This window comes from Heterodontus francisci, chromosome 19 (genome assembly GCF_036365525.1).
Source record: "Heterodontus francisci isolate sHetFra1 chromosome 19, sHetFra1.hap1, whole genome shotgun sequence".
Lineage (NCBI taxonomy): Eukaryota > Metazoa > Chordata > Chondrichthyes > Heterodontiformes > Heterodontidae > Heterodontus > Heterodontus francisci.
Genome location: NC_090389.1, coordinates 73,105,419 through 73,127,816, shown reverse-complemented (window position 1 = coordinate 73,127,816; position 22,398 = coordinate 73,105,419). Strand labels below are relative to the sequence as shown.

The 22,398-nt window shown below is 43.0% G+C and overlaps 1 protein-coding gene across 2 annotated transcripts in view; it reads right to left on the bottom strand.

The window, feature by feature from the left end:
* The window catches only part of ttll3 (tubulin tyrosine ligase-like family, member 3), an 83,182-nt gene that overhangs the window by 29,883 nt on the left and 30,901 nt on the right, over positions 1-22,398 (bottom strand). For both annotated transcript variants that reach the window (XM_068051946.1, XM_068051948.1), the window contains 4 exons: positions 15,383-15,441; positions 13,070-13,189; positions 9,018-9,132; positions 5,188-5,313 (listed from right to left, as the gene is read on the bottom strand). In XM_068051946.1, the coding sequence (XP_067908047.1) occupies positions 5,188-5,313; positions 9,018-9,132; positions 13,070-13,189; positions 15,383-15,441 (420 nt within the window). The remainder of the gene's footprint in view (positions 1-5,187; positions 5,314-9,017; positions 9,133-13,069; positions 13,190-15,382; positions 15,442-22,398) is intronic.

Genomic DNA, 22,398 nt, shown 5'->3' with positions numbered 1-22,398 from the left:
TGATGTCATTAGTATCCAGAAATCTATCGCTTTCTGTCTTGAACATGCTCAAAAATTGAGCTTCCACAGTCCTTGGGGTAGAGAATTCAAAAGATTCGCCACCCTCTCAGTAAAGAAATTCCTCCTCATCTCAGTCTTAAATGGCCTACCCCTTATTCTGAGACTATGTCCCCTGATTCTAGACTCACCAGCCAGGGGAAACTCCTATCTACATACACCCGGTCACAAACTCCTATCTATATACACCCTGTCACACGCTGTAAGAATTTTGTAAGTGTCAATGAGATCACCTCTCATTCTTCTAAACTCCAGAGAATACAGGCCCAGTTTCCTCAATCTCTCCTCATAAGGCAATCTCGCCATTCCAAGGATTAGTCTGGTGAACCTCCATTACACTCCCTCTGTGGCAAGTATATCCTTCCTTAGATGAGGAGAAAAAACTGTACACAATGCCCCAAATGTGGTCTCACCAAGGCTTTATACAATCACAGCAAGACTTCTTTACTCCTGTACTCCAAACCCCTTGTGATGAAGGCCAACATACCATTTGCCTTCCTAATTGTTTGCTGCACCTGCATGCTAACTTTTGGTGACTCTTGATCAAGGACACCCAGGTCCCTTTGGACATCAAGACTTTCTAATCTCTCACCATTTAAGAAATATTCTGTCTTTCTGTTTTTTCTACCAAAATGGATAACTTCACATTTATTCACATTATATTCCATTTGCCATGTTCTTGCCCTTTCACCTAGCCTGTCCAAGTCCCCTTGAAGCCTCCTTGCATCCTCCTCACAACTTACATTCCCACTTAGTTTTATGTCATCAGCAAATTTGGAAATATTACATTTGGTCCCCACATTCAAATTTTTTATATAGATTGTGAACAGCTGTGGCCCCAGCACTGATCCTTGTGGTACCCCACTAGTAACAGCCTGCCATTCTGAGAATGACCTGTTTATTCCTACTCTCTGCTTTCTGTCTGTTAACCAATTCTCAATCCATACCAGTATATTACTCCCAATCCCTGTGCTCTAATTTTGTTCCATAACCTCCTGTGTGGAACCTAATCTTAGGGAATGAAGTGGTAGAAGTATCAGTGGGGGAACATTTCGGGGATAGTGACCATAACTCTGTAAGATTTAAGGTAGTTATGGAAAAGGACAAAGATGGAGCGGAAATAAAGGTACTGAATTGGGGGAAGGTCAATTTCAATATGATAAAGCAGGATCTGGCCAAAGTGGACTGGGAGCGGTTACTTGTAGGAAAGTCCACATCAGACTAGTGGGAGTCACTCAAAAGGAAATCGTGAGAGTTCAGGGCTAACATGTTCCCGTAAAGGTGAAGGGTAGGACCAATAAGTACAGGGAACCCTGGATGTCAAGGGATATAGAGGATTGGATAAGGAAAAAAAGGAGGCTTATGGCAGATTCAGAGGGCTGAAAACAGCAGAAGCCTGAGAGGAGTATAGAAAGTGTGGGGGGGTACTTAAAAAATGTAATTAGGAGAGCGAAGAGGGGGCATGAAAAAACACTGGCAGGCAAGATAAAGGAAAATCCCAAGGCGTTTTATAAGTATATGAAGGACAAAAGGATAACCATGGAAAGAGTAGGGCCCATTAGGGACCAAAGTGGCAATATGTGTGTGGAGCCGGAGGATGTAGGTGAGGTTTTAAATTATTACTTTTCATCTGTGTTCACTATGGAGAAGGACGATGTAGGTGTAGAGATCAGAGAGGGGGATTGTGATGATATACTTGAAAAAATTAGCATTGAAAGGGAGGAGGTATTAGCGGTTTTAGCGGGCTTAAAAGTGGATAAATCCCCAGGCCCAGATGAGCTGTATCCCAGGCTGCTATGTGAGGCAAGGGAGGAGATTGCAGGGGCTCTGCCACAAATTTTCAATCCTGTCTGGCCACAGGAGAGGTACCAGAGGACTGGGGACAGAGAATGTGGCACCATTATTCAAGAAGGGTAGTAGGGATAAACCAGGTAATTACAGGCCGCTAAGTCGAACATCAGTGATAGGGAAACTATTGGAAAAAATTCTGAGGGACGGGATTAATCTCCCCTTGGAGAGGCAGGGATTAATCAAGGATAGTCAGCATGGGTTTGTCAGGGGGAGATCACGTCTAACAAATTAGATTGAATTTTTCGAGGAGGTGACTAGGTGTGTAGATGTGGGTAAAGCAGTTGATGTAGTCTACATGGACTTCAGTAAGGCTTTTGATAAGGTCCTGCATGGGAGATTGGTCAAGAAGGGCCCATGGGATCCAGAGCAATTTGGCAAATTGGATCTAAAATTGGCTTAGTGGCAGGAGGCAGAGGGTGATGGTCGAGGGTTGTTTTTGCAATTGAAAGCCTGTGACCAGTGGTGTACCGTAGGGATTGGTGCTGGGACCCTTGCTATTTGTAGTGTACATTAATGATTTAGATGTGAACATAGGAGGTATGATCAGTAAGTTTGCAGATGACATGAAAATTGGTGGTGTTGTAAATAGTGAGGAGGAAAGTCTTAGATTACAGGATGTTATAGATGGGCTGGATAGATGGGCAGAGCAGTGGCAAATGGAATTTAATCCTGAGAAGTATCAGGTGATGCATTTTGGAAGGGCTAACAACCCAAGGGAATATACAATGGATGGCAGGACCCTAGGAAGTGTAGAGGGTCAGAGGGACCTTGGTGTACTTGTCCATAGATCACTGAAGGCAGCAGCACAGGTAGATAAGGTGGTTAGGAAGGCATATGGGATACCTGCCTTTATTAGCCGAGGCATAGAATATAAGAGCAGGGAGGTTATGATGGAACTGTATAAAATGCTAGTTAGGCCACAGCTGGAGTACTGTTTACAGTTCTGGTCAAAACACTATAGGAAGGATGTGATTGCCCTGGAGACGGTGCAGAGGAGATTCACCAGGATGTTGCCTGGGCTGGAGCATTTCAACTATGAAGAGAGACTGGATAGGCTAGGGTTGTTTTCCTTAGAGCAGAGAAGGCCGAGGGGCGAACTGATTGAGGTATACAAAATTATGAGGGGCATAGATAGGGTAGATAGGCAGAAACATTTTCCCTTAGCGGAGGTGTCAATAACCAGAGGGCATAGATTTAAGGTAAGGGGCAGGAGGTTTAGAGGGAATTTGTGGAAATATTTTTTCACCCAGAGGGTGGTTGGAATCTGTAACACACTGCCTGAAGGGGTGGTAGAGGCAGGAACCCTTACAACATTTAAGAAGTATTTAGATGAGCACTTGAAACGCCATAGCATTCAAGGCTACAGGCCAAGTGCTGGAAAATGGGTTTAGAATAGATAGGCTTGATGGCCAGCACAGACACGGTGGGCCGAATGACCTGTTTCTGTGCTGTATAACTCTATGACTCTATGACCTTATTAAAAAGCCTTCTGAAAATCCAAATACATCACATCCATCTTCTTCATCACAGATAAAGTAATATCCTCAAAAAAATCCAACAGATTTGTCAAACATGATTTCTGTTTGGCAGATCACTGGATGCTTTGATGGCCATGTGCAATTGATGATGTCTTGCACCTGGGGGAATCCAGCAATGTCAGAGAAACCCAATGACCTCTGAGGCCGCATCTGTCGTGAAGTGAATGTACTGTTCAGCTCTGGCAAAGAGGGCATCAGTGACCTGCGAGATGCAGTGGTGTGCTGCCATTTTCAAGATGCCACTAAGGTCCGCAGCAGATCCTTGGAAGGAACCAGGGGTGAAGATGTTCAAGGCCACAGTAACTTTTATGGCTACTGGTAGAGCATGGCAACCAGTGCTACAAGGTGAGAGGTCTTCGGCGATGAGGTCTTAGATGTTTGTCATCATCTGCCTGGAGAGATGCAGTCTCCTGTGGCACTGGGCATCGGTCATCTGCAGGTAGCTCCATCTTCAACAGTAGATCCTGTTTTGAGGGTATGGCCTCTGTGTCCTTCTTGTGCCTCTTTCCTGCCCTCCTGCTGCTTGGGATTCCGCCCTTCCTGCAGAGGGTGTTGCCCCTCATTGTCATTGGGCCAAAAATCTGACAGTCATGCCCCCATTGCCACTGGAGTCTTTCTTCTGGGCAGGTGGCTGCCCAATTGTGATTGGCAGCCTTGCCCTCTGCTCTTCTGCCCCCACAATGCCAGGGTGTGCAGACCCTGTTCAATGCATGAGCGCTGACTATCCACTCTCCCTGCCACCTGCTCAGAGCCAAGGACATCCCCATTCCAAAGCCTGAGTCCCGTTCTGCCCCACTGACCCACTTAAGGGGCTGGGGTGATTCCTTGGGTCATCTAGGAAAATAAATATTTTGACACTTATTGCACCTATATGAGAATCAATCTCTTTTAGGTTAGATATTGCACAGATTAGATACAGGGTAAAAGTGTGTCTACACTGCTGCCCCAAAATGTGCTTTAGCCCCAATGTTGGAACAGCAATGTGCAGTGGTCATAATTTTAGTTTTCCTTTTTCTGCTTAGGAGCCTCTTTTAATAAGTCTGAAAATTTATGCCAAACTATGTGTAGTCTTTGTACTGTGAACTCAGCCTACAGGAACTGGATGGATGCTACTCAAATGTATTTTACTTAGGATCATTACAGTTATCAGAGTTGATAGTATAAGAAAGTATGGAACTAAAAAGGCCATCAAGGCCAACTTGTTTCTTCCAACACACCATTCATCTTTTTGTATGTATCACTCTCCTGTGAAAGTAAGTCTTTGAAAGCAGTATCATTATTTCATAAATTCTCTCCTACTTTGTCTCATGGTGAAACGAAGGCTCCCTTTTGTTATTTTCATTCTTGGGATGCTAGCATCTCTGGCAAGGCCAGCATTTATTGCCCATCCCTAATTGCCCTTGAGAAAGTGGTGGTGAGCTGCCTTCTTTAACCATTGCAGTCCAAGTGGCATAGGTACACCCAAAGTGCTATTTCTGTAGTGGTTTGATAGGCCACTTCAGAGGACATTTAAGAGTCAATCACATTTCTGTGGGACTAGAGTCACGTCTCCGGAGCATTAGTCCAGACATCTGGATTACGAGTCCAATAGCATTACTGCTACGCTACAATCCACTCTGCCTCATATCACAGTGAACCTAGGAATTTCACATCTCTTGTTCCTGTGTCATCGTGAACCTAAAGATCCTTTTCTCCTCAATATTTTGTAACAGTGAAACTTGGGAGTCCCTTTCTCTACTACCTTCCATCATAGAAGAACTTGGTGTCTTCTCTCTCCATTCAGGCTCTTTATGAGGCATGTCACTCTTCCTCTTCAGTTCCACAACCCACTTCAGAATACTTCGGGCTGCTGTCATTCTGAAATCCTCTGAAGATAATGAAGGATATTGATTAAGGTAACACATTTTTTGATTAGGGACAATAAAAACAAGAACAAAGAGTAATCTTGTCACAACACTCATTTGGTGAAAATCTATAATGCATATTGGGAGTTTTCTATGTACTAAAAGCATTGCCTGAAGATGTAATGAGTCATAATAATCAAGCAATAGAAAATCAACAGCCAATACAATCTACACAGACAGCACTCCTCCCTATAGCTGTTATAACACAATAACCCATCACTCTCCTTTCCAAGTGATGTTAATTTATTATTTTTGATGGTTTTTAAAGGTGTGATGCAGGTTAATTTTCTCCATGCTTTTCTCTCCTTTTAGTTTAGTTTAGTTTAGTTTAGAGATACAGCACTGAAACAGGCCCTTCGGCCCACCGAGTCTGTGCCGACCATCAACCACCCATTTATACTAATCCTACACTAATCCCACATTCCTACCACATCCCCACCTGTCCCTATATTTCCCTACCACCTACCTTGGATTATATCCTCCCTGTATCCAAAAGGGCACATAGACAACCCACTGCCATACCTCCATCAATACAGCTCTGGGATTCATGGGATCAATCTGTGTTTTTACTATTCAAGGAATCATATGGTTCTACCAACGATATAGAGAGGGCAGATATTGAGGTCCTACGGTCAAATTTTCAGGAGCTAGGGAGGAACTTAAAAAGTAGGATCTCGAAGGTAGTAATCTCTGGATTACTCCCTGTGCCACGTGCTAGTGAGAATAGAAATAGGAAGATAGGGAGGATCAATGCGTAGCTCGATGTATAGTGCAGAAGGGAAGGCTTCAGATTCTTGGGGCTTTGGGCCCAGTTCTGGGTCAGGAGGCACCTATTCAAAATGGACAGGTTGCACCTCAAAAGGACTAGGACCAATGTCCTCGTGGGGAGGTTCACTAGTGTGGTTGGGGAGGATTTAAACTAAATTGGTAAGGGGATGGGCACCAGCATTTAGAAGTAGAAAAGAGGAATTAGGTACATAAAGTGAGAGAGTTGGCTAGTACTGGAGAAGGAAGTACTATCATATTAGATAGGAGCAGACTAAGAAGGACTATGAGGAATACAAAGATAGGTTTAGTATGCATGTATGTAAATATTCAACGTGTGGTAAATAAGGTTGGTGAGCTACAAGCACAAATAGCCGTGTGGGAATACAATGTAGTGATAGTAACGGAAACGTGGCTTAAAAATGGTGAGGACTGGGCACTTAATATTCAAGGATACAAAGTGTTCAGAAAAGATAGGGAAGGAAAAAAGGGAGGTGGGGTGGCATTTCTGATTAGTGAAGACATTGTAGTGTTGGAAAGAGAGAATGTCCTTGAGGAGGCAAGGACAGAATCAATTCGTTTAGAGTTGAGAAATATAAAGGGGATGATCACACTACTGGGGGATATTCTATGGGCTTCCAAATAGTGAGAGAGAGATCGAGGACAAATCTGCAGGGAATTCAAAGAGATGTGCAAGAACTATAGGGTGGTGATATTGGGGGACTTTAATTACCCAAATATCGATTGGGATAATGTTAGAGTAAAGGGTAAGGAGGGGAGGAATTCTGAAATGTGTTCGGGAGAAATTCCTTGACCAGTCTGTTCTCGGTCCAAATAGGAAGGAGGCATTGCTGGAACTGGTGCTGGGGAATGAGGTGGGCCAAGTGCAGCAAGTGTCTGTGGGGGAATACTTGGGTAAGAGTGATCATCGGATTGTTTTACAGAGAGCTGGTATGAATTCAATCGGCTGAATGGCCTCCTTTTGTGCCGAAATGACTCTGACTTTATGGCTCTGTGGCTCAAGAAACCATGGGGGTAGTCAAAGCTTTTATTAGTCACAGTTGATAAAAGATTGTTCATTGCTTACACCTCAGTTGTTAGCTATATATGTAGTTGCTAGGAAACATAATGTATTACATTGCAAGTAAGTTGCACGCAGATCTCAGAAATTAGATTAGATATTTGAATCTGACATGATTTAAAGTTGCTTCTGATTGGATAGTAGTGGTGTCCTGCTTGACAAGAATCATACAAAATCCATATTATAATGAAAGAGCTGGGTGTAGACTCAAAAATGGATGGTTGACACTGTGTGCTGAAATGCATAATAAACTATGCTAGAATATTTTTATCAGCTTTGTTTGTCATATTCTGAGAGTTCTTGGGCAAAATTTTCCTGGCCCCGTGGAGATGGGTTTGGAGGCAGCAGGGCTGGGAAAATGTGGGGGAGCTGCATCTGGATGGAGCAGGAGCAGGCTGGGATGCAGATTGGCTGCCCCCTGCTCAGAGGCATGATTTAAATAATTAAGGCCCCAATTTGGGTCGATTTTGCGGGCTCGCTGGCATTTTGCTGGTGTCAGTGGCCCCCCCCCCCACTGCCAGCTCAATGGGGGAGGCCTCCTTACAGCAGGCTATGGAACCATTGGAGCCAGAGGCTCCATGCCCAATTGACAGGGCCACAGGAAGAAAAGGCTGCCTTGTGGCCCCAGTGATCCCCATGGCTTACCCCTCCATTTCGCAGGGCCTACCGCCCTCCATGCTCTGCATTATTAATTTAATTTTATGCCTCCGAGGAGGCCTCCATCTGAGTTGCTGGTCTTTTTTAGGGCAGCAGCATTGAGAGCCCATCCGCCATCCTAAATAGGACAGCAAGTGCAGAGGCGGCCAATTAGGAGGCCGCCATCAGGAATATTGCAACGCCGGCCTTGCTGCTGCTAAGTGTGAGCTCATGACCCCTATTTGTTCCCGACATTGGGGTCTCAAAGCCCGTGGGAAAATCCTGCCCCTGAGTCATGCAGCAATCATAGAAAATACTTATATGAAAAACTAATACATTTTTAATAATTTGAGTATACTGTCAATGAATTGAAGACAGTAATCCAGTTGAATAGTTTCAGATAATGAATATGAATTAGACCAGCTTTGTTTTCCTTGTATATAATATTACGTGACCTCCTCAACTAGATTAGTGACTCACAGTTCATATTTTCAAGAATGTTAGCATTTTGGAGAACTGAGCTGCTAAGCAATCATAGGTTGTGTGTGTCATTCTGCTCAACCCACAGCCATGATTGCCCAAAGCCATCCATCTTAGGCTGCCATATATGCAGGCAGTCCATCACAGATCTGTCTGCATGTTTATCTCAAAACACTAAAATCAAGAATATACTTTCCTGCTGATCCTAATAGCAGTTTTCAAGATTAAGAAAGCAATCGACAAAGTTGCTCCAGGAAAATTATTCACTTTGTCAACATTTTTGCCAAAAGAATAACAGACTTGGGGACAAATTACCAAGGATGACCATTCTGTTCAAGCAGAAATTCCATGTGTTTGTGGAGATAGATTAAGGAATATGGTGATAAGGAAGTTAGATTAGATTTTAGATTAGAGATACAGCACTGAAACAGGCCCTTCGGCCCACCGAGTCTGTGCCGACCAGCAACCACCCATTTATACTAATCCTACACTAATCCCATATTCCTACCAAACATCCCCATCTGTCCCTATATTTCCCTACCACCTACCTATACGAGTGACAATTTATAATGGCCAATTTACCTACCAACCTGCGTCTTTTGGCTTTGTTGAACCTAACAGCCTCTTTGTGTTCCTAAAAGGCTTTCTGTCAATAATACATTTTTGGAATGTTTCAAGTGGGAGACAGTTGACCAGACAACATACCAATAAATGATTGCTTTTCTTCTTCTACTGCAATTCTATAACATCGTGGGAAAAAACTATCAGGATTCACCCCATTAAACCACTGGAAGTTTCTGAGATTTACACAAAGTCCTGCCTGTAAAGAGACAAGAATATTACTCATTGATATATAATCTGAAACACTAACATGATATACAGAATGGAACAATATAAATTTTACTTTGCAAAGAATCTAAGCGATAAGTACACACAGCCAGAGATCGTGCGACCAGTGTACACTCACACAGAGCTGGAAATGTTTTATATAAGGACTGAAATAGTACAACTATTACACACTTAGAGAATCTAAAATACTATGAAAAATGGCTATACACTTTCACAGATCCTGAAATTATACAACAGTTACACAGTTTCAGTTAAAATATGAAGATGCATTCCCATTCCAGCTGCAGTGCTGGTAATAAGCAGTTTTACTTCACACGAGTGCTGCAGTTAGTGTTAATGCAACCTAAATCTGGAGCTAGGATCCAATCTGTCTGCAGCAAAGTGGAGTGATAATCTCTGGAAACAGGTTGAGCACTAATTCCAAATTTGTAGTAGAGATATTTAGCTGAGTTTTATCTTTTTAATTTCATGTCCCTAAAATTCCATAAACATATATAATATTTGAAGTTAAATAACTCAAAAATTCCAAGGTATTTTTACACCCACAGAGCCCTTTGTTTCCCTCCAAAAAAAAACGTTAAGGTGATGGGCCACTTGCATCTAAGAGCAGCTTCCTTCAAGCTAATGAGATCCAGCACTACAGACCAGCCTGAGGACTGTCCCTGGAAAGCCATCTATTGGCTGAATAGGCTGCTGTATCCAGTTAGTAGTCTTGTCTCATACCTCTGGATTGGCCTAAGCAGGGGAAAGGTGTGCCACCAAATGGTATGAAGAATTGAACCTATGATCTTCCATACAATGAATTACTGATCTTGGCCAAGCCATGATAACAACAACTCAGTGGAAACCAGATGCTTATCCACAAGGAGCACCAACGTGAGCTGCTCTTGTCTTCGCTCTAGGATCTAGTTATGGAGAATCAGAGACAAAACCAAAAAGTGCTGGAAATACTCAGCAGGTCTGGCAGCATCTGTGGAGAGAGAAGCAAAGTTAACGTTTCAGGTCTATGCCCTTTCATCAGAACTGAATTGGGTTAGAAAAGAATTAGGTTTCAAGTAAGTGAAGGGGAGGGGGGTGGGGGAGATAAAAAAGGGGAAGGTGTTTGATAGGGCAGGTGAGATTAAATAACAAAGCTGTTCTGGGACAAAGGCAAAGCGTGTGTTAATGCTTATGGTGAAAGACAAAGCATTAGTCCAGAGAGGTTGTTAATAGCAGCATAATGAGCAGCTCTGACTACATGAAAAGCAGGCACATGGTTAAAAAAATAAAATATTAAAAAAAGGCCAGTCATGCTCTAAAGTTATTGAACTCAATGTTCAGTCCCTAAGGCTGTAGAATGCCCAATCGAAAGATCAGGTGCTGCTCCTCGAGCTTGCGTTGATGTTCACTGCAACACTAGAGCAGACCAAAGACAGAAATATTGGCATGAGAGCAGGGGGAAGTGCTGAAATGGCAAACAAACGGAAGATCGGGGTCATGCTTTCGGACTGAGCAGAGGTGTTCAGCAAAGCGGTCACCCAAATTGCGTTTGGTCTCCCCAATGTAGAGGAGAACGCACTGTGAGCAGCAAATACAGTATACTAAATTGAAAGAAGTACAAGTAAATCGCTGCTTCACCTGAAAGGAATGTTTGGGGCCTTGGATAATGAGGAGAGAGGAGGTAAAAGGGCAGGTATTACACCTCCTGTGATTGCATGGGACGGTGCCGTGGGAAGGGGACGAGGTGCTGAGGGTAATGGAGGAGTGGACCAGAGTGTTACGGAGGGAACGATCCCTTCGGGATGCTGACAGGGGAAGGGAGGGAAACATGCATTTGGGGTGGCATCACGCTGGAGGTGGCGGAGGATGATCTTCCAGATGTGGAGGCTGGTGGGGTGGAAAGTGAGAACAAGGGGAACTCTGTCGCGGTTCTGGGAGCAAGGGGAAGGCGTGAGGGCAGATGTGCGGGAAATGGGCCGGACCTGAAACATTAACTTTGCTTCTCTCTCCACAGATACTGCCCGACCTGCTGTGTTTTTCCAGCACTTCTTGGTTTTATTTCAGATTTCCAGCATCTGCAGTACTTTGCTTTTATTTTATGGAGAATCAGAGGCCTGGGCAGAGGTTACTAAAAGACAAGAGAAATGGGAAATGGAAGAAAATATATACTTTTATAAGATTAGAATTCCGAAAGGCCAAGCATTCCATCTTGTCAAGACTACAAGACTGATTTTATCACCCTCTCATTTGATGCTAAGAATGTATTCTTCTACTTCCTGTTAATCAGGAATTTTATCCATTTCATGTTTGAATGCTTTAGCTGAATCCACATTCACTTTAAGTGGCAGGAAATTCCATAAGTCAATAATGTTGGGCTACATTTAGCTTGATAACTTGTTAACTTTTCATGTTCCTAGTTCTCTTGTGGTTCATCGCAAAGAATATTCAATGCTTGTAATGATATTGAATACTTAAACATGTCTCCTCTTAATCCCCCTTCTTGCAATGAGGTTACATATAGCGCATTCAGCTCACTTTGACAATATAAGTAAGACCTGGCATCATCCTTTTTGGCCTTATCTGAACTCCTTCCAATACGACCATATCTTTGTGCAATACGATGATTGAAACTGGACACAGTAGTTGGACTGTGGTTCCATCAATGTACCATATAATAAATACACCAATTTCACAGCTTATCCTCTTGATCCAAATACACATCATAACATCCCGTATGTTTGCCCTGGCAAATGCAGTTTCACTATGTGATGACATTTTGATGTTTGATCAATAAGCACATCCAACTCTTTTACTTGTTGGACTTGCTTAATATTGTATGCATCCTACTGTCTACTCATAATAAGAGGTAGAAATTCAGCTTCCGCACTCACCAGTCTGCGGTTTTTCTGCCTATTTACTTTAATGGAGGGAGAATTGTGGCTGGTGGGCGTGGAAGCAGAATTTTCATTCCTAGGTATTTTTAGCACTCCAAAACCTTACTTTATAGTTCTCAGCATTAAGTACCTTTTTATAACTGACTATGCAATCCTTTAATTAATATCCTTCTACAAATATCATACATTTCCACACACTTATCACTCAACACACTTCTACTTACAACATCCTCATCAGGATTAATGAAAAAATGTTCTGCACACCAGTACTCCTAGGTCCAATTCCTGGGGGACCAGTGTAGCACATTTAGAACAACAATTGATATACCTACCCATTACTTCCTATTAATTCTCTGTTAATAATGCAAGGTACAACTTCATCCTAACAGGCTTTCATTTATCCATGTCTCCTGTGAGGGACCTAACCAAATGCTTCTGAAACTCAAGAAATACAATTTTGACTACAATTATAAGTACTTTTGTCAATGTTAGATTGTCTATTGAATTTTTTTTTGCTGGTCACAACACACAAAGGGTTAAAATTAAGTGCTATTAGCTGGTTCATCAATCTGCAAATAATATACATTACTGTCTGGTATTAACAGGATATATATGATGAACGCTATCTCCTGCACAAAGGTCCCACTTTCACCATATTCAATCACAATGAGGGTGGCATAAATGCTGACCTGTAGATGTAATGTTTTGAGCTGATCTTACCTAGTGGTGAAGCAACAAGCTGCAAGACAATTGGAAACCTACCTTTGTGATGAAGGAGCAAGCCCCAATATAATGGGGAGCATACTTCATTGATAAAGTAGTGAGCTCTGATATAATGGGGAGCCTTACCTTGGAAGAGAAGTGGCCAGCTATAATGGAAAGCAATTGGCTCAGGAGCCAACTATGTAATTGAGATCCTATGTTAGTGATGAAGGAGTCAGCTGTATAATAGAACTCCTACCTTTGCATAAAGCAGCCAGTCAATGGAGAGCCCACCTTTCGAAGAAAGAACCAGTCCTATAATGGACAGCCTACCTTAGTGGTGAAGGAGCCAGCCCCAACATAATGATTAAAAATCTGATCGTTTTGCAGGTTCTGAGCATCAGTTCCATTTGTCCAGACAAAAAATGGAGTTTCATTCTTCAGTAGTCGGGACTGCAATATAAAACTAAATGTATTTACGGATTTATACACAATACAAATACATATGTTAAGATATTAATATGTTGCCACATAGTACACCAATTATAGTGATGCACAGTATTTATTTATGTTCATAAATGGGATATGGGTGTCACTGGCAATTTATTTCCCATCCCTAATTGCCCTTGAGTAGGTGGTGGTGAGCCACCTTCCTGAACCATTGCAAACCACGAGGTGTAGATACACACATGGTATTGTTTGGGAGGGTGTTCTAGGGTATTATGCCAGGCTGTTGCTCGATTAGTCTGTGGGACAGCTCTCCCAATTTTGGCCCAAGATGTTAGTGAGGAGGACTGGACCTGTTGTGCCTTTGTTATTTCCAGTGCCGAGGTTGATGCCGGGTGGTCCATCGAGTTATATTCTTATTCGACTTTTCTATAGCAGTTTGGTGCAATTAAATGGCTTGCTAGGCCATTTCAGACAGCAGTTAAGAGTCAACCACATTGCTGTGGGTCTGGAGTCACATGTAGGCCAGACCAAGTAAGGATGGCAAATTTGCTTCCCTGAAGGACATTAGTGAATCAGATTGGATTTTATGACTGATAGTTTCATGATCATCATTACTGGTACTAGCTTTTTAATTCGAGATTTATTAGTTAATTAAATTTAAATTCCCCCAGTTGCATTTGAACTCATACCGCCAGAGCATTAGTCCAGTAACATTATCACCATGATACCGTGCCCGTTGTAAAACATTATAAACCATCACATATTGGTAATACAATGCATTTCTGTCATTCATTGTCTTGTTTTGCTTAAAAGCAGAATCATGCAATGTTGCAGTATAAAAGCTAGCTATTTGGCCCATCAAATTTGTAACAGTGGTTTTCTCCACGAGCCGCCTTGCTAATTGCATTCTCCTGCTTGCATCCTATACACTTTGCTGTTCCTTTTTCACAAGAAACGATTTAATTTTTTTTTTTAAATCATGGATTTTGCTTCAACAATAGTTTGTGGCAGAGGTTTCCATATTCGAACCAGACTCTTTTAAGAAACTTTTTTGACCTCTTGTTATAATTATTTTTGTAATTATCTCAAAATCATGTCCTTTTCTTATTATCCTGCCAATCAGTGGAAGTAATCTATTATTGTTTACTTTATCATAACCTTTGATAATCTTGAATGCCTCTATCAGATCACCCCTTAATCTTCGCAGTTCCAGTGGATAAAAAATTAACTTCTTGAGTTTCTTCATAACTGCAACATCCTGTCTACGATCAGAAGTACAACCATGGTAACGTCCTTGTGAAACTGTACTGCATCTTTTCTGTGCTCTTATATCTTTCTTATAATGGAGTGCCTAAAATGTAATTTATTTGTTCCTATTTCACCCTCTTATTTAATTATTCCTCCCATATGGTACTGCATTTTTCCCAGGATAGCAGGATAATCTAGGAAAATGTCCATGGTCATCAACAATGTCCATTTAACAGGTTAATAAGCTATTGTCCTGCAGTATTTTCCCTTTACCTCCAAATTCAGAATGTTGATGTCCCAAACTCCACCTACTATCTCACCCCAAAGTATCCCCAACGTTTTTGAAATGTTTAGCCATGCTGCCACAAAATGTTTCAACCTCCCCACCCCACAACTAAGATAGATTAATACTGCAGATGCTGGAAATCTGAAACAAAACAAATAAGTGCTGGAAATACTCAGCAGGTCTGGCAGCATCTGTGGAGAGAGAAGCAAGGTTAACGTTTCAGGTCTGCCAGTTCTGATGAAAGGTCACAGACCTGAAATGTTAACTTTGCTTCTCTCTCCACAGATGCTGCCAGACCTGCTGAGTATTTCCAGCACTTATTTGTTTTGTTTAAGGTAAATTAATGTACTGTTGCATATATCCAGTTAGCTGAGGTTCCATCTTACCATTCCAGCCACTCTAGGATGGAGAGCTCCACTGATACATAATATGCTTCTGGTAGCCAATTCCAACCAAAGCAAACCACCACACTGTCACGCAGAGCCCATCTATTGGTTTTATCCACATGATCTCTCTGTTGCCATTAAAACTGCATTAAGTGACCCACTCACCCCAAAATAGGTCATTATGTTACCAGGCTTTAACATCAGCATAAAGCCTATTGTTCCTGAGACTGAAGATGATGGTGAAATTAGTTAGATCAATGTCTATACAACACTAACCGTGATATTATAGATGTTATTTGGGTCATCAGAGATGTCTTTCTCATCGCCCTGTTTATCTGTGATGTAAAATAAAACAATTACAGCTAAATGTCAATCCCATTTAATTTCTACTTACATCAACCTAGGATTTGGAACATATCAAATGCTGTGGCTTTGCAGTAAAAGTTACTGAACTGAGCTTGAACACCACACACATTATTGTTTCTTTCAAAGAAATTGAAGATTGCTCATGTGAAAGACATTTCAGACCACATAAAGTACGATGATTTTTCTCAACTCCAAGAATTTTATTAGCATGAAAAAAGGTCACAGGTTCCACTAATGGCTTAATGAGTTTGTCCATACAATCCAGGAAGGTTCTGGATTTGATTCCTGGTCTGTGTTCAGTTAGCAGCTGATCTCAGTTGGGGCTGCCTTAGTGCCCCTGAGTTGGAAAAGGGAAGATTAATCAGGTTTCCTGCTCCTGATCACAACTTCTGCTAGAAATCTGTATGTATTGTTACGACCAGGTGAGAAAGGTGTCTAGGGGTCCCTTTCAGCCTTCACCTGGTTTTACCATAACAGGATTTAATTTTAAACACATCGTGTTTTGACCTCCCCCCTTGGTGAATCCTTGTTCACCGCTTTCCAATTATAAGGCAATGAAATGATCACAAACAGGCTTTCTTAGGTTTAAAGAAGAAAAGTGAAATTTATCAAACCTTAAACTTAACTTAAACTCCAATTCGGTTAACGCCTACGGATACACGCTACGCCCCACACTAGCATGCATACGTGATGTGCACAGCCAAAGACTTGCAGGTTGATAGGTAAATTGGCTATTGTAAATTGCCCCTAGTGTAGGTAAGTGGTAGGAGAATGGTGGGGATGTGGTAGGGAATATGGGATTAATATAGGCTGAGTATAAATGGGTGGTTGTTGGTCGGCATAGACTCGGTGGGCCAAAGGGCCTGTTTCAGTGCTGTATCTCTAAATAAAAAAATAAATAAAAATAAATAAATAAAATAGACACCGAAAAGAGCAGAAGACAAATAAAGTGGCGAGGTTTGAGGTAATATCTGAAGAGTTTCTTGTTACTGTGCTTTGAGCTCACTGTAGAGTCCTTTTGTAGGTAGTTCTTGCTTGTAGGTAATTCTTACTTTTCGTTGGGGCCCAGTATTCTTCTTAAACCTTGTTCACTGTAGGAGACTTTTCTCTCTTGGGGTTCCTGTGTCTTACATGGATTCCAAAGCTGGCGAGAATGAGATGAGAGCAGACAGGAGAGAGATGTTCTCAATCCAGGAGCCAGGAGCTTTCTGTCTTCAAAACACTGTTTTCTCCAATTTAAAACTCTCAGTTCAAAATTCTGCAACAGCGAGTTAGTTGTGTGACTAAACTGGTCTGGCCATGTCCGTTCTGTGTATTGGGAGCAGGGACTGGTCCCTTTGTTCCAAAACTGCCTGTTAGTATGCAAAAATGTCTTTCCGGCTAGGGGCCTGGCAATTCCTTGTAATAGGCCCTCTTTGCTTCCCAGCAACAATTTGAAGTTTAATGTCCATGTGGTGAAATTAACATGCCTCATTCTTAGGTGGGGGGCTGCATGACACCTCCATACCCAGGGGAATGAAACACGATTTGAAAAAAAAGCGCATTTCATGGAAAGGTTTGACAGAAATATAAGATACAGAAGGAAAAACCATGCATTTCTCTCATTCAATTCCATTCATTTATAAATCTTAAAGCTTATTACAACTGTCTTTTCTGGGTGCCAGTGCTGCTTTAATTTCCCCTTTTTGGCATCCCAGTAAACGTGTGGTTCTTTGGAGAAGCTTTTCTTCAGTTTGACCATTGCCATGACTCCCTAGGTTCTTGGTTCCTGCTGAGGTAATTTTTTTTTTCAGGAGAGTTAGTAGTGAGCGGGTTTATCCTGAACTCTCTTTCAGTGCTTTGCTGAGTCATACAAAGGCTTGTGACTTCAGGGGATGGGTGGTTCACTTTTCCTCTCACTGTGGGGGGAGGATTCTTTGTTAATCTCCCCTTTGTCCTCTGGGACACTCCTACCTGCAGCTATGTGTGCAGACCCTACTGCACTCCCCTGTGGCACTTTGACTAGGTGAGGAATCACCCTCATGGTTTCTCTGCCCCCGAGAGGTCTTTCTTTGTCTCTACAGGTTCCTGTAAATGCTGCTAGCAACTCTGGTGGGGTGCTTCTGGAGTCTGTATTTATATGGGAGGATGTGGGGTCTAACTTTTCACATTTTTCTGGGTTGGCTGACTGGAGAGTAGGGGTTTTCATCCGGGATTCCTTCCGGACTTCCTTTAACCTGCCTTTTTGGTCACTTGTTCCCCTTCTCTTTCTAGACTTTTGCCAGCTGTGTGCCTGCCTGTCCCCTTTTATTCTCGGCGGGGGTCCCTTACAGTTCACCAGCCCTCTTCTGGAGGGTCTTCCAAACACCGGTACAGGACTTAGGGATGCAGGTTTCACTGTAAGTTGGGGTTTCCACTCAACCTGGCACATGTGGCAACTCCTGCAGTACTCCACCACATCTTTGTGGAGTTTTGGCCAGTCAAACTGCTGTCTTATGCGGGCTTTGGTCTTTTGTACACCGGCATGTACAGCCACCGTAGTCTCGTGGGTCCTTCTTAATATTTCTCCCCGGTATCTCTGCGACACCACTAACTGGTGAACTACTGTCCACTCCTTGCTCTCAGGACTGTGATCACTACCTCATCAGTACCTCATTCTTTAAATTGTAGCAATCAGGGACTCCCTCTGCTTCACTTTCAGACTGGGTAGCCTGTGCTAACTCTCGCAATGCTGGGTTGGCTCACTGAGCCTCAGCTAGGGAAAATCCATTCAATTCATTCCCTGGGTCTCCTAACTTTCCAAAGAAAGTCTCGGAAAGGCAGACCTCATGGTCATCTGCCTGCATTGCCAATGCAGTCTCCTCTGGGGGAGCTGGTTTGATCATGGCCTGATCCACTACACATTCAGGGAAACTGCAGGGAACTGTCACTTACCACTGCCCTGTCTCTCTGACCTCCTGCAGTCTTTCTTTCACTACTGGGAGGGGGGCTACCACCTTCACCCTCACCCGATCATTACCTAGGAGCAGGTCAACCCCGTCCACAGGCAAACTAGGGACAAACCCTACGGTCACTGGTCCCGAAATTAGGTCGCACTCCAGGTGCACCCTGTGTACAGGTACAGGCATACATCGCCCTCCAATACCATTCACCACCATTTTGGTGTTCACAGTACTCTCTGGGGGAAAGGTCAGGCCATTTCCCAGTAAAAGGGATCTAGTGGCCCGTGTCCCTGAGAATCACTGTGGGCTTGCTTGCCCCACTCGAGGGGTATGGGGTTACTTTCCCTTCAGACACAAAACCCTGATAACCTTCAGGAATCCTATTAAATTTTCCTGCACTGGCCGTAGTAAGCTTCCTGGGTCTCACTTTTACTGCAGCTAAAGCTTGTTCTGCTGTGCTTTCCATCAGTGGCCCGTATTCACTGAGCCGATGTGCCCTGATTAACCCTACCAGTTTTTCCTTTAGTTTCCATCAATCAGCTTTTAAATGCCCTGCTTTATTACAATGGAAGCAGACAGGTCTCCGGGTCTCACTCTTACTCACAGCACCTTCTTTTTTGCACCCTGTGTCTCCTGCTTTCTTTTCTCTCCCAGGACTGTCTGGGCGGAGATCACCTTCCCACCCTTTGACCTTTTTGGATTTGTGGGGTGATTAGGAATGGTTCTCCCCGGGAAACTGACTTATAAATTAAAGCAAACTCATCGGCCAGCATGGCCGCTTGCTGGGCCCCCTGAACCCGCTGCTCCTCTACATGGGTCTTTCTTGAGAGTGGGAGAGAGTTTATAAATTCCTCTAACAGAACTACTTCCTTGAGATTCTCATAGCTGAGTTGTATTTTAAGAGCCCTCAACCACTGGTCAAAATCAAGCTGCTTACTTCTTTCAAGCTCCAGATAAGTTTGATTAGATTGCTTTTTGAGGGTTCTAAACTTTTGGCGATAGGCTTCAGGTACTAAATCATATGCCCTAAGGATAGCATTTTTGATCAGTTCATAATTCGATGAACTCTCATCTGGCAACAAGGAACAAACCTCATGGGCTTTTCCAGTTAGCTTGCTTTGTAGTAAAAGAGACCAGGTCTCAGCTGTCCATTTTAGCTTGTCAGTTTCTCAAAAGACACAAAAATTCTTCCACATCTTCCTCATTGAATTTTGGAATTAGTTGGGCGGGTTTTAGCAATTTTGTACCCAGCCCTGAATTATACTCCTCCATATTGGCCATGCTTTCATTGGGGTTACTCTGTCGCCCCCTGGTTAACTCAAGCCACTTCAGCTCTCTTCAGATTTTTTCTGGAAGTGTCAGTGGGGGAGCATTTCGGGGATAATGACCATAACTCTGTAAGATTTAAGGTCGTTATGGGAAAGGACAAAGATGGACCGGAAATAAAGGTACTGAATTGGGGGAAGGCCAATTTCAATATGATAAAACAGGACCTAGCCAAAGTGGACTGGGAGCAGTTACTTGCAGGAAAGTCTACACGAGACCACTGGGAGTCATTCAAAAAGGAAATAGTGAGAGTTCAGGGCTAACATGTTCCCATAAAGGTGAAGGGTAGGACCAATAAGTCCAGGGAACCCTGGATGTCATGGGATATAGAAGATTGGATAAGGAAAAAAAAGGAGGCTTATAGCAGATTCAGAGGGCTGAAAACAGTGGAGGCCCTAGAGGAGTATAGAAAGTGTAGGAGGGGACTTTAAAAAAGTAATTAGGAGAGCAAAGAGGGGGCATGAAAAACACTGGCAGGCAAGATAAAGCAAAATCCCAAGGCAATTTATAGGTATATTAAGGACAAGAGGATAACCAGAGAAAGAGTAGGGCCCATTAGGGACCAAAGTGGCAATGTGTGTGTGGAGCCGGAGGACATAGGTGAGATTTTAAATGATTACTTTTCATCTGTGTTCACTAGGGAGATGGACGATGTAGATGTACAGATCAGGGAGGGGGGCTGTGATAGACTTGAACACATTAGCAATGAAAGGGAGGAGGTATTAGCGGTTTTAGCGGGCTTAAAAGTGGATAAATCCCCAGGCCCAGATGAGATGTATCCCAGGCTGCTATGTGAGGCAAGGGAGGAGATTGCAGGGGCTCTGACAAATTTTCAAATCCTCTCTGGCCACAGGAGAAGTGCCACAGGACTGGAGGACAGAGAATGTGGCACCATTATTCAAGAAGGGTAGTAGGGATAAACCAGGTAATTACAGGCCGGTAAGTCTAACATCAGTGGTAGGGAAACTATTGGAAATAGTTCTGAGGGACAGGATTAATCTCCCCTTGGAGAGGCAGGGATTAATCAAGGATAGTCAGCATGGGTTTGTCAAGGGGAGATCACGTCTAACAAATTTGATTGAATTTTTCGAAGAGGTGACTAGGTGTGTAGATGTGGGTAAAGCAGTTGATGTAGCATACATGAACTTCAGTAAGGCTTTTGATAAGGTCCTGCATGGAAGATTGGTCAAGAAGGTAACAGCCCATGGGATCCTGGGCAATTTGGCAAATTGGATCCAAAATTGGTTTCGTGGTAGGAGGCAGAAGGTGATGGTCGAGGGTTGCTTTTGCAATTGGAAGCCTGTGACCAATGGTGTACTGCACGGATCGGTGCTGGGACCCTTGCTGTTTGTAATGTACATTAATGATTTAGACGTGAATATAGGAGGTATGATCAGTAAGTTCGCAGATGACACGAAAATTGGTGGTGTTGTAAATAGTGAGGAGGAAAGCAGATTACAGGATGATATAGATGGGCTGGTAAGAATGGCAGAGCAGTGGCAAATGGAAATTAATACTGAAAAGTGTGAGGTGATGCATTTTGGAGGATTAACAAGGCAAGGGAATATACAATAGTTGGTAGGACCCTAGGAAGTTCAGAGGGACCTTGGTGTACTTGTCCATAGATCATTGAAGGCAGCAGCACAGGTTGATAAGGTGATTAGGAAGGCATATGGGATACTTGCCTTTATTAGCCAAGGTATAGAATATAAGAGCGGGGAGATTATGATAGAGCTGTATAGAACGCTAGTTAGGCCACAGCTGGAGTACAGTGTACAGTTCTGGTCACCACACTATAGGAAGGATGTGATTGAACTGGAGAGGGTGCAGAGGAGATTCACCAGGATGTTGCCTGGGTTGGAGCATTTCAGCTATGAAGAGAGACTGGATTGGTTAGGGTTGTTTTCCTTAGAGCAGAGAAGGCTGAGGGGGGACCTGATTGAGGTATACAAAATTATGAGGGGCAGAGATAGGGTAGATAGGAAGAAACTTTTTCCTTTAGTGGAGGTTTCAATAACCGGGTGACATAGATTTAAGGTAAGGGGCAGGAGGTTTAGAGGGGATTTGAGGAAAAATGTTTTCACCCAGAGAGTGATTGGAATCTGGAACACACTGCTTGAAAGGGTGGTAGAGGCAGGAGCCCTCACAACATTTAAAAAGTATTTAGATGAGCACTTGAAATGCCATAGCATACAAGGCTACGGGCCAAGTGCTGGAAAATGGGATTAGAACAGATAGGTGCTTGATGGCCGGTGTGGACACGGTGGGCCGAAGGGCCTGTTTCTGTGCTCTTTAACTATATGATTATGATTCTTTCTCTCTCTCTCGTTCCTTCTCCTGTCTTTCTTTCTCTCCCTCCTTGCGCTCTCGTTCCTTCTCCTGTCTTTGTTTTTCTTTACATTCCATCTGGAAGGCTCTTTCTTTCTCCCTCTCTCTTTCCTCAAATTCAAGTTTCCTTTGTTCCAATTGTATCTTTGCTAAAAATACGCTGTCTGGGTCTGCTTCTAACCTGCTTCTCAAGAGAAAAATGGTTGGCAACTAGTCTTAGGAGTTCAGACTTCCTAGCCTTGCCATGTACCGTGATCCCACACTGCTCAGCCATTTTCCTCAACTCCTCCTTAGACAGTGCTTTTAACTGATCCCAAGTTACCTCACCCTGGCTTGGAGAGCTGCTTGCTT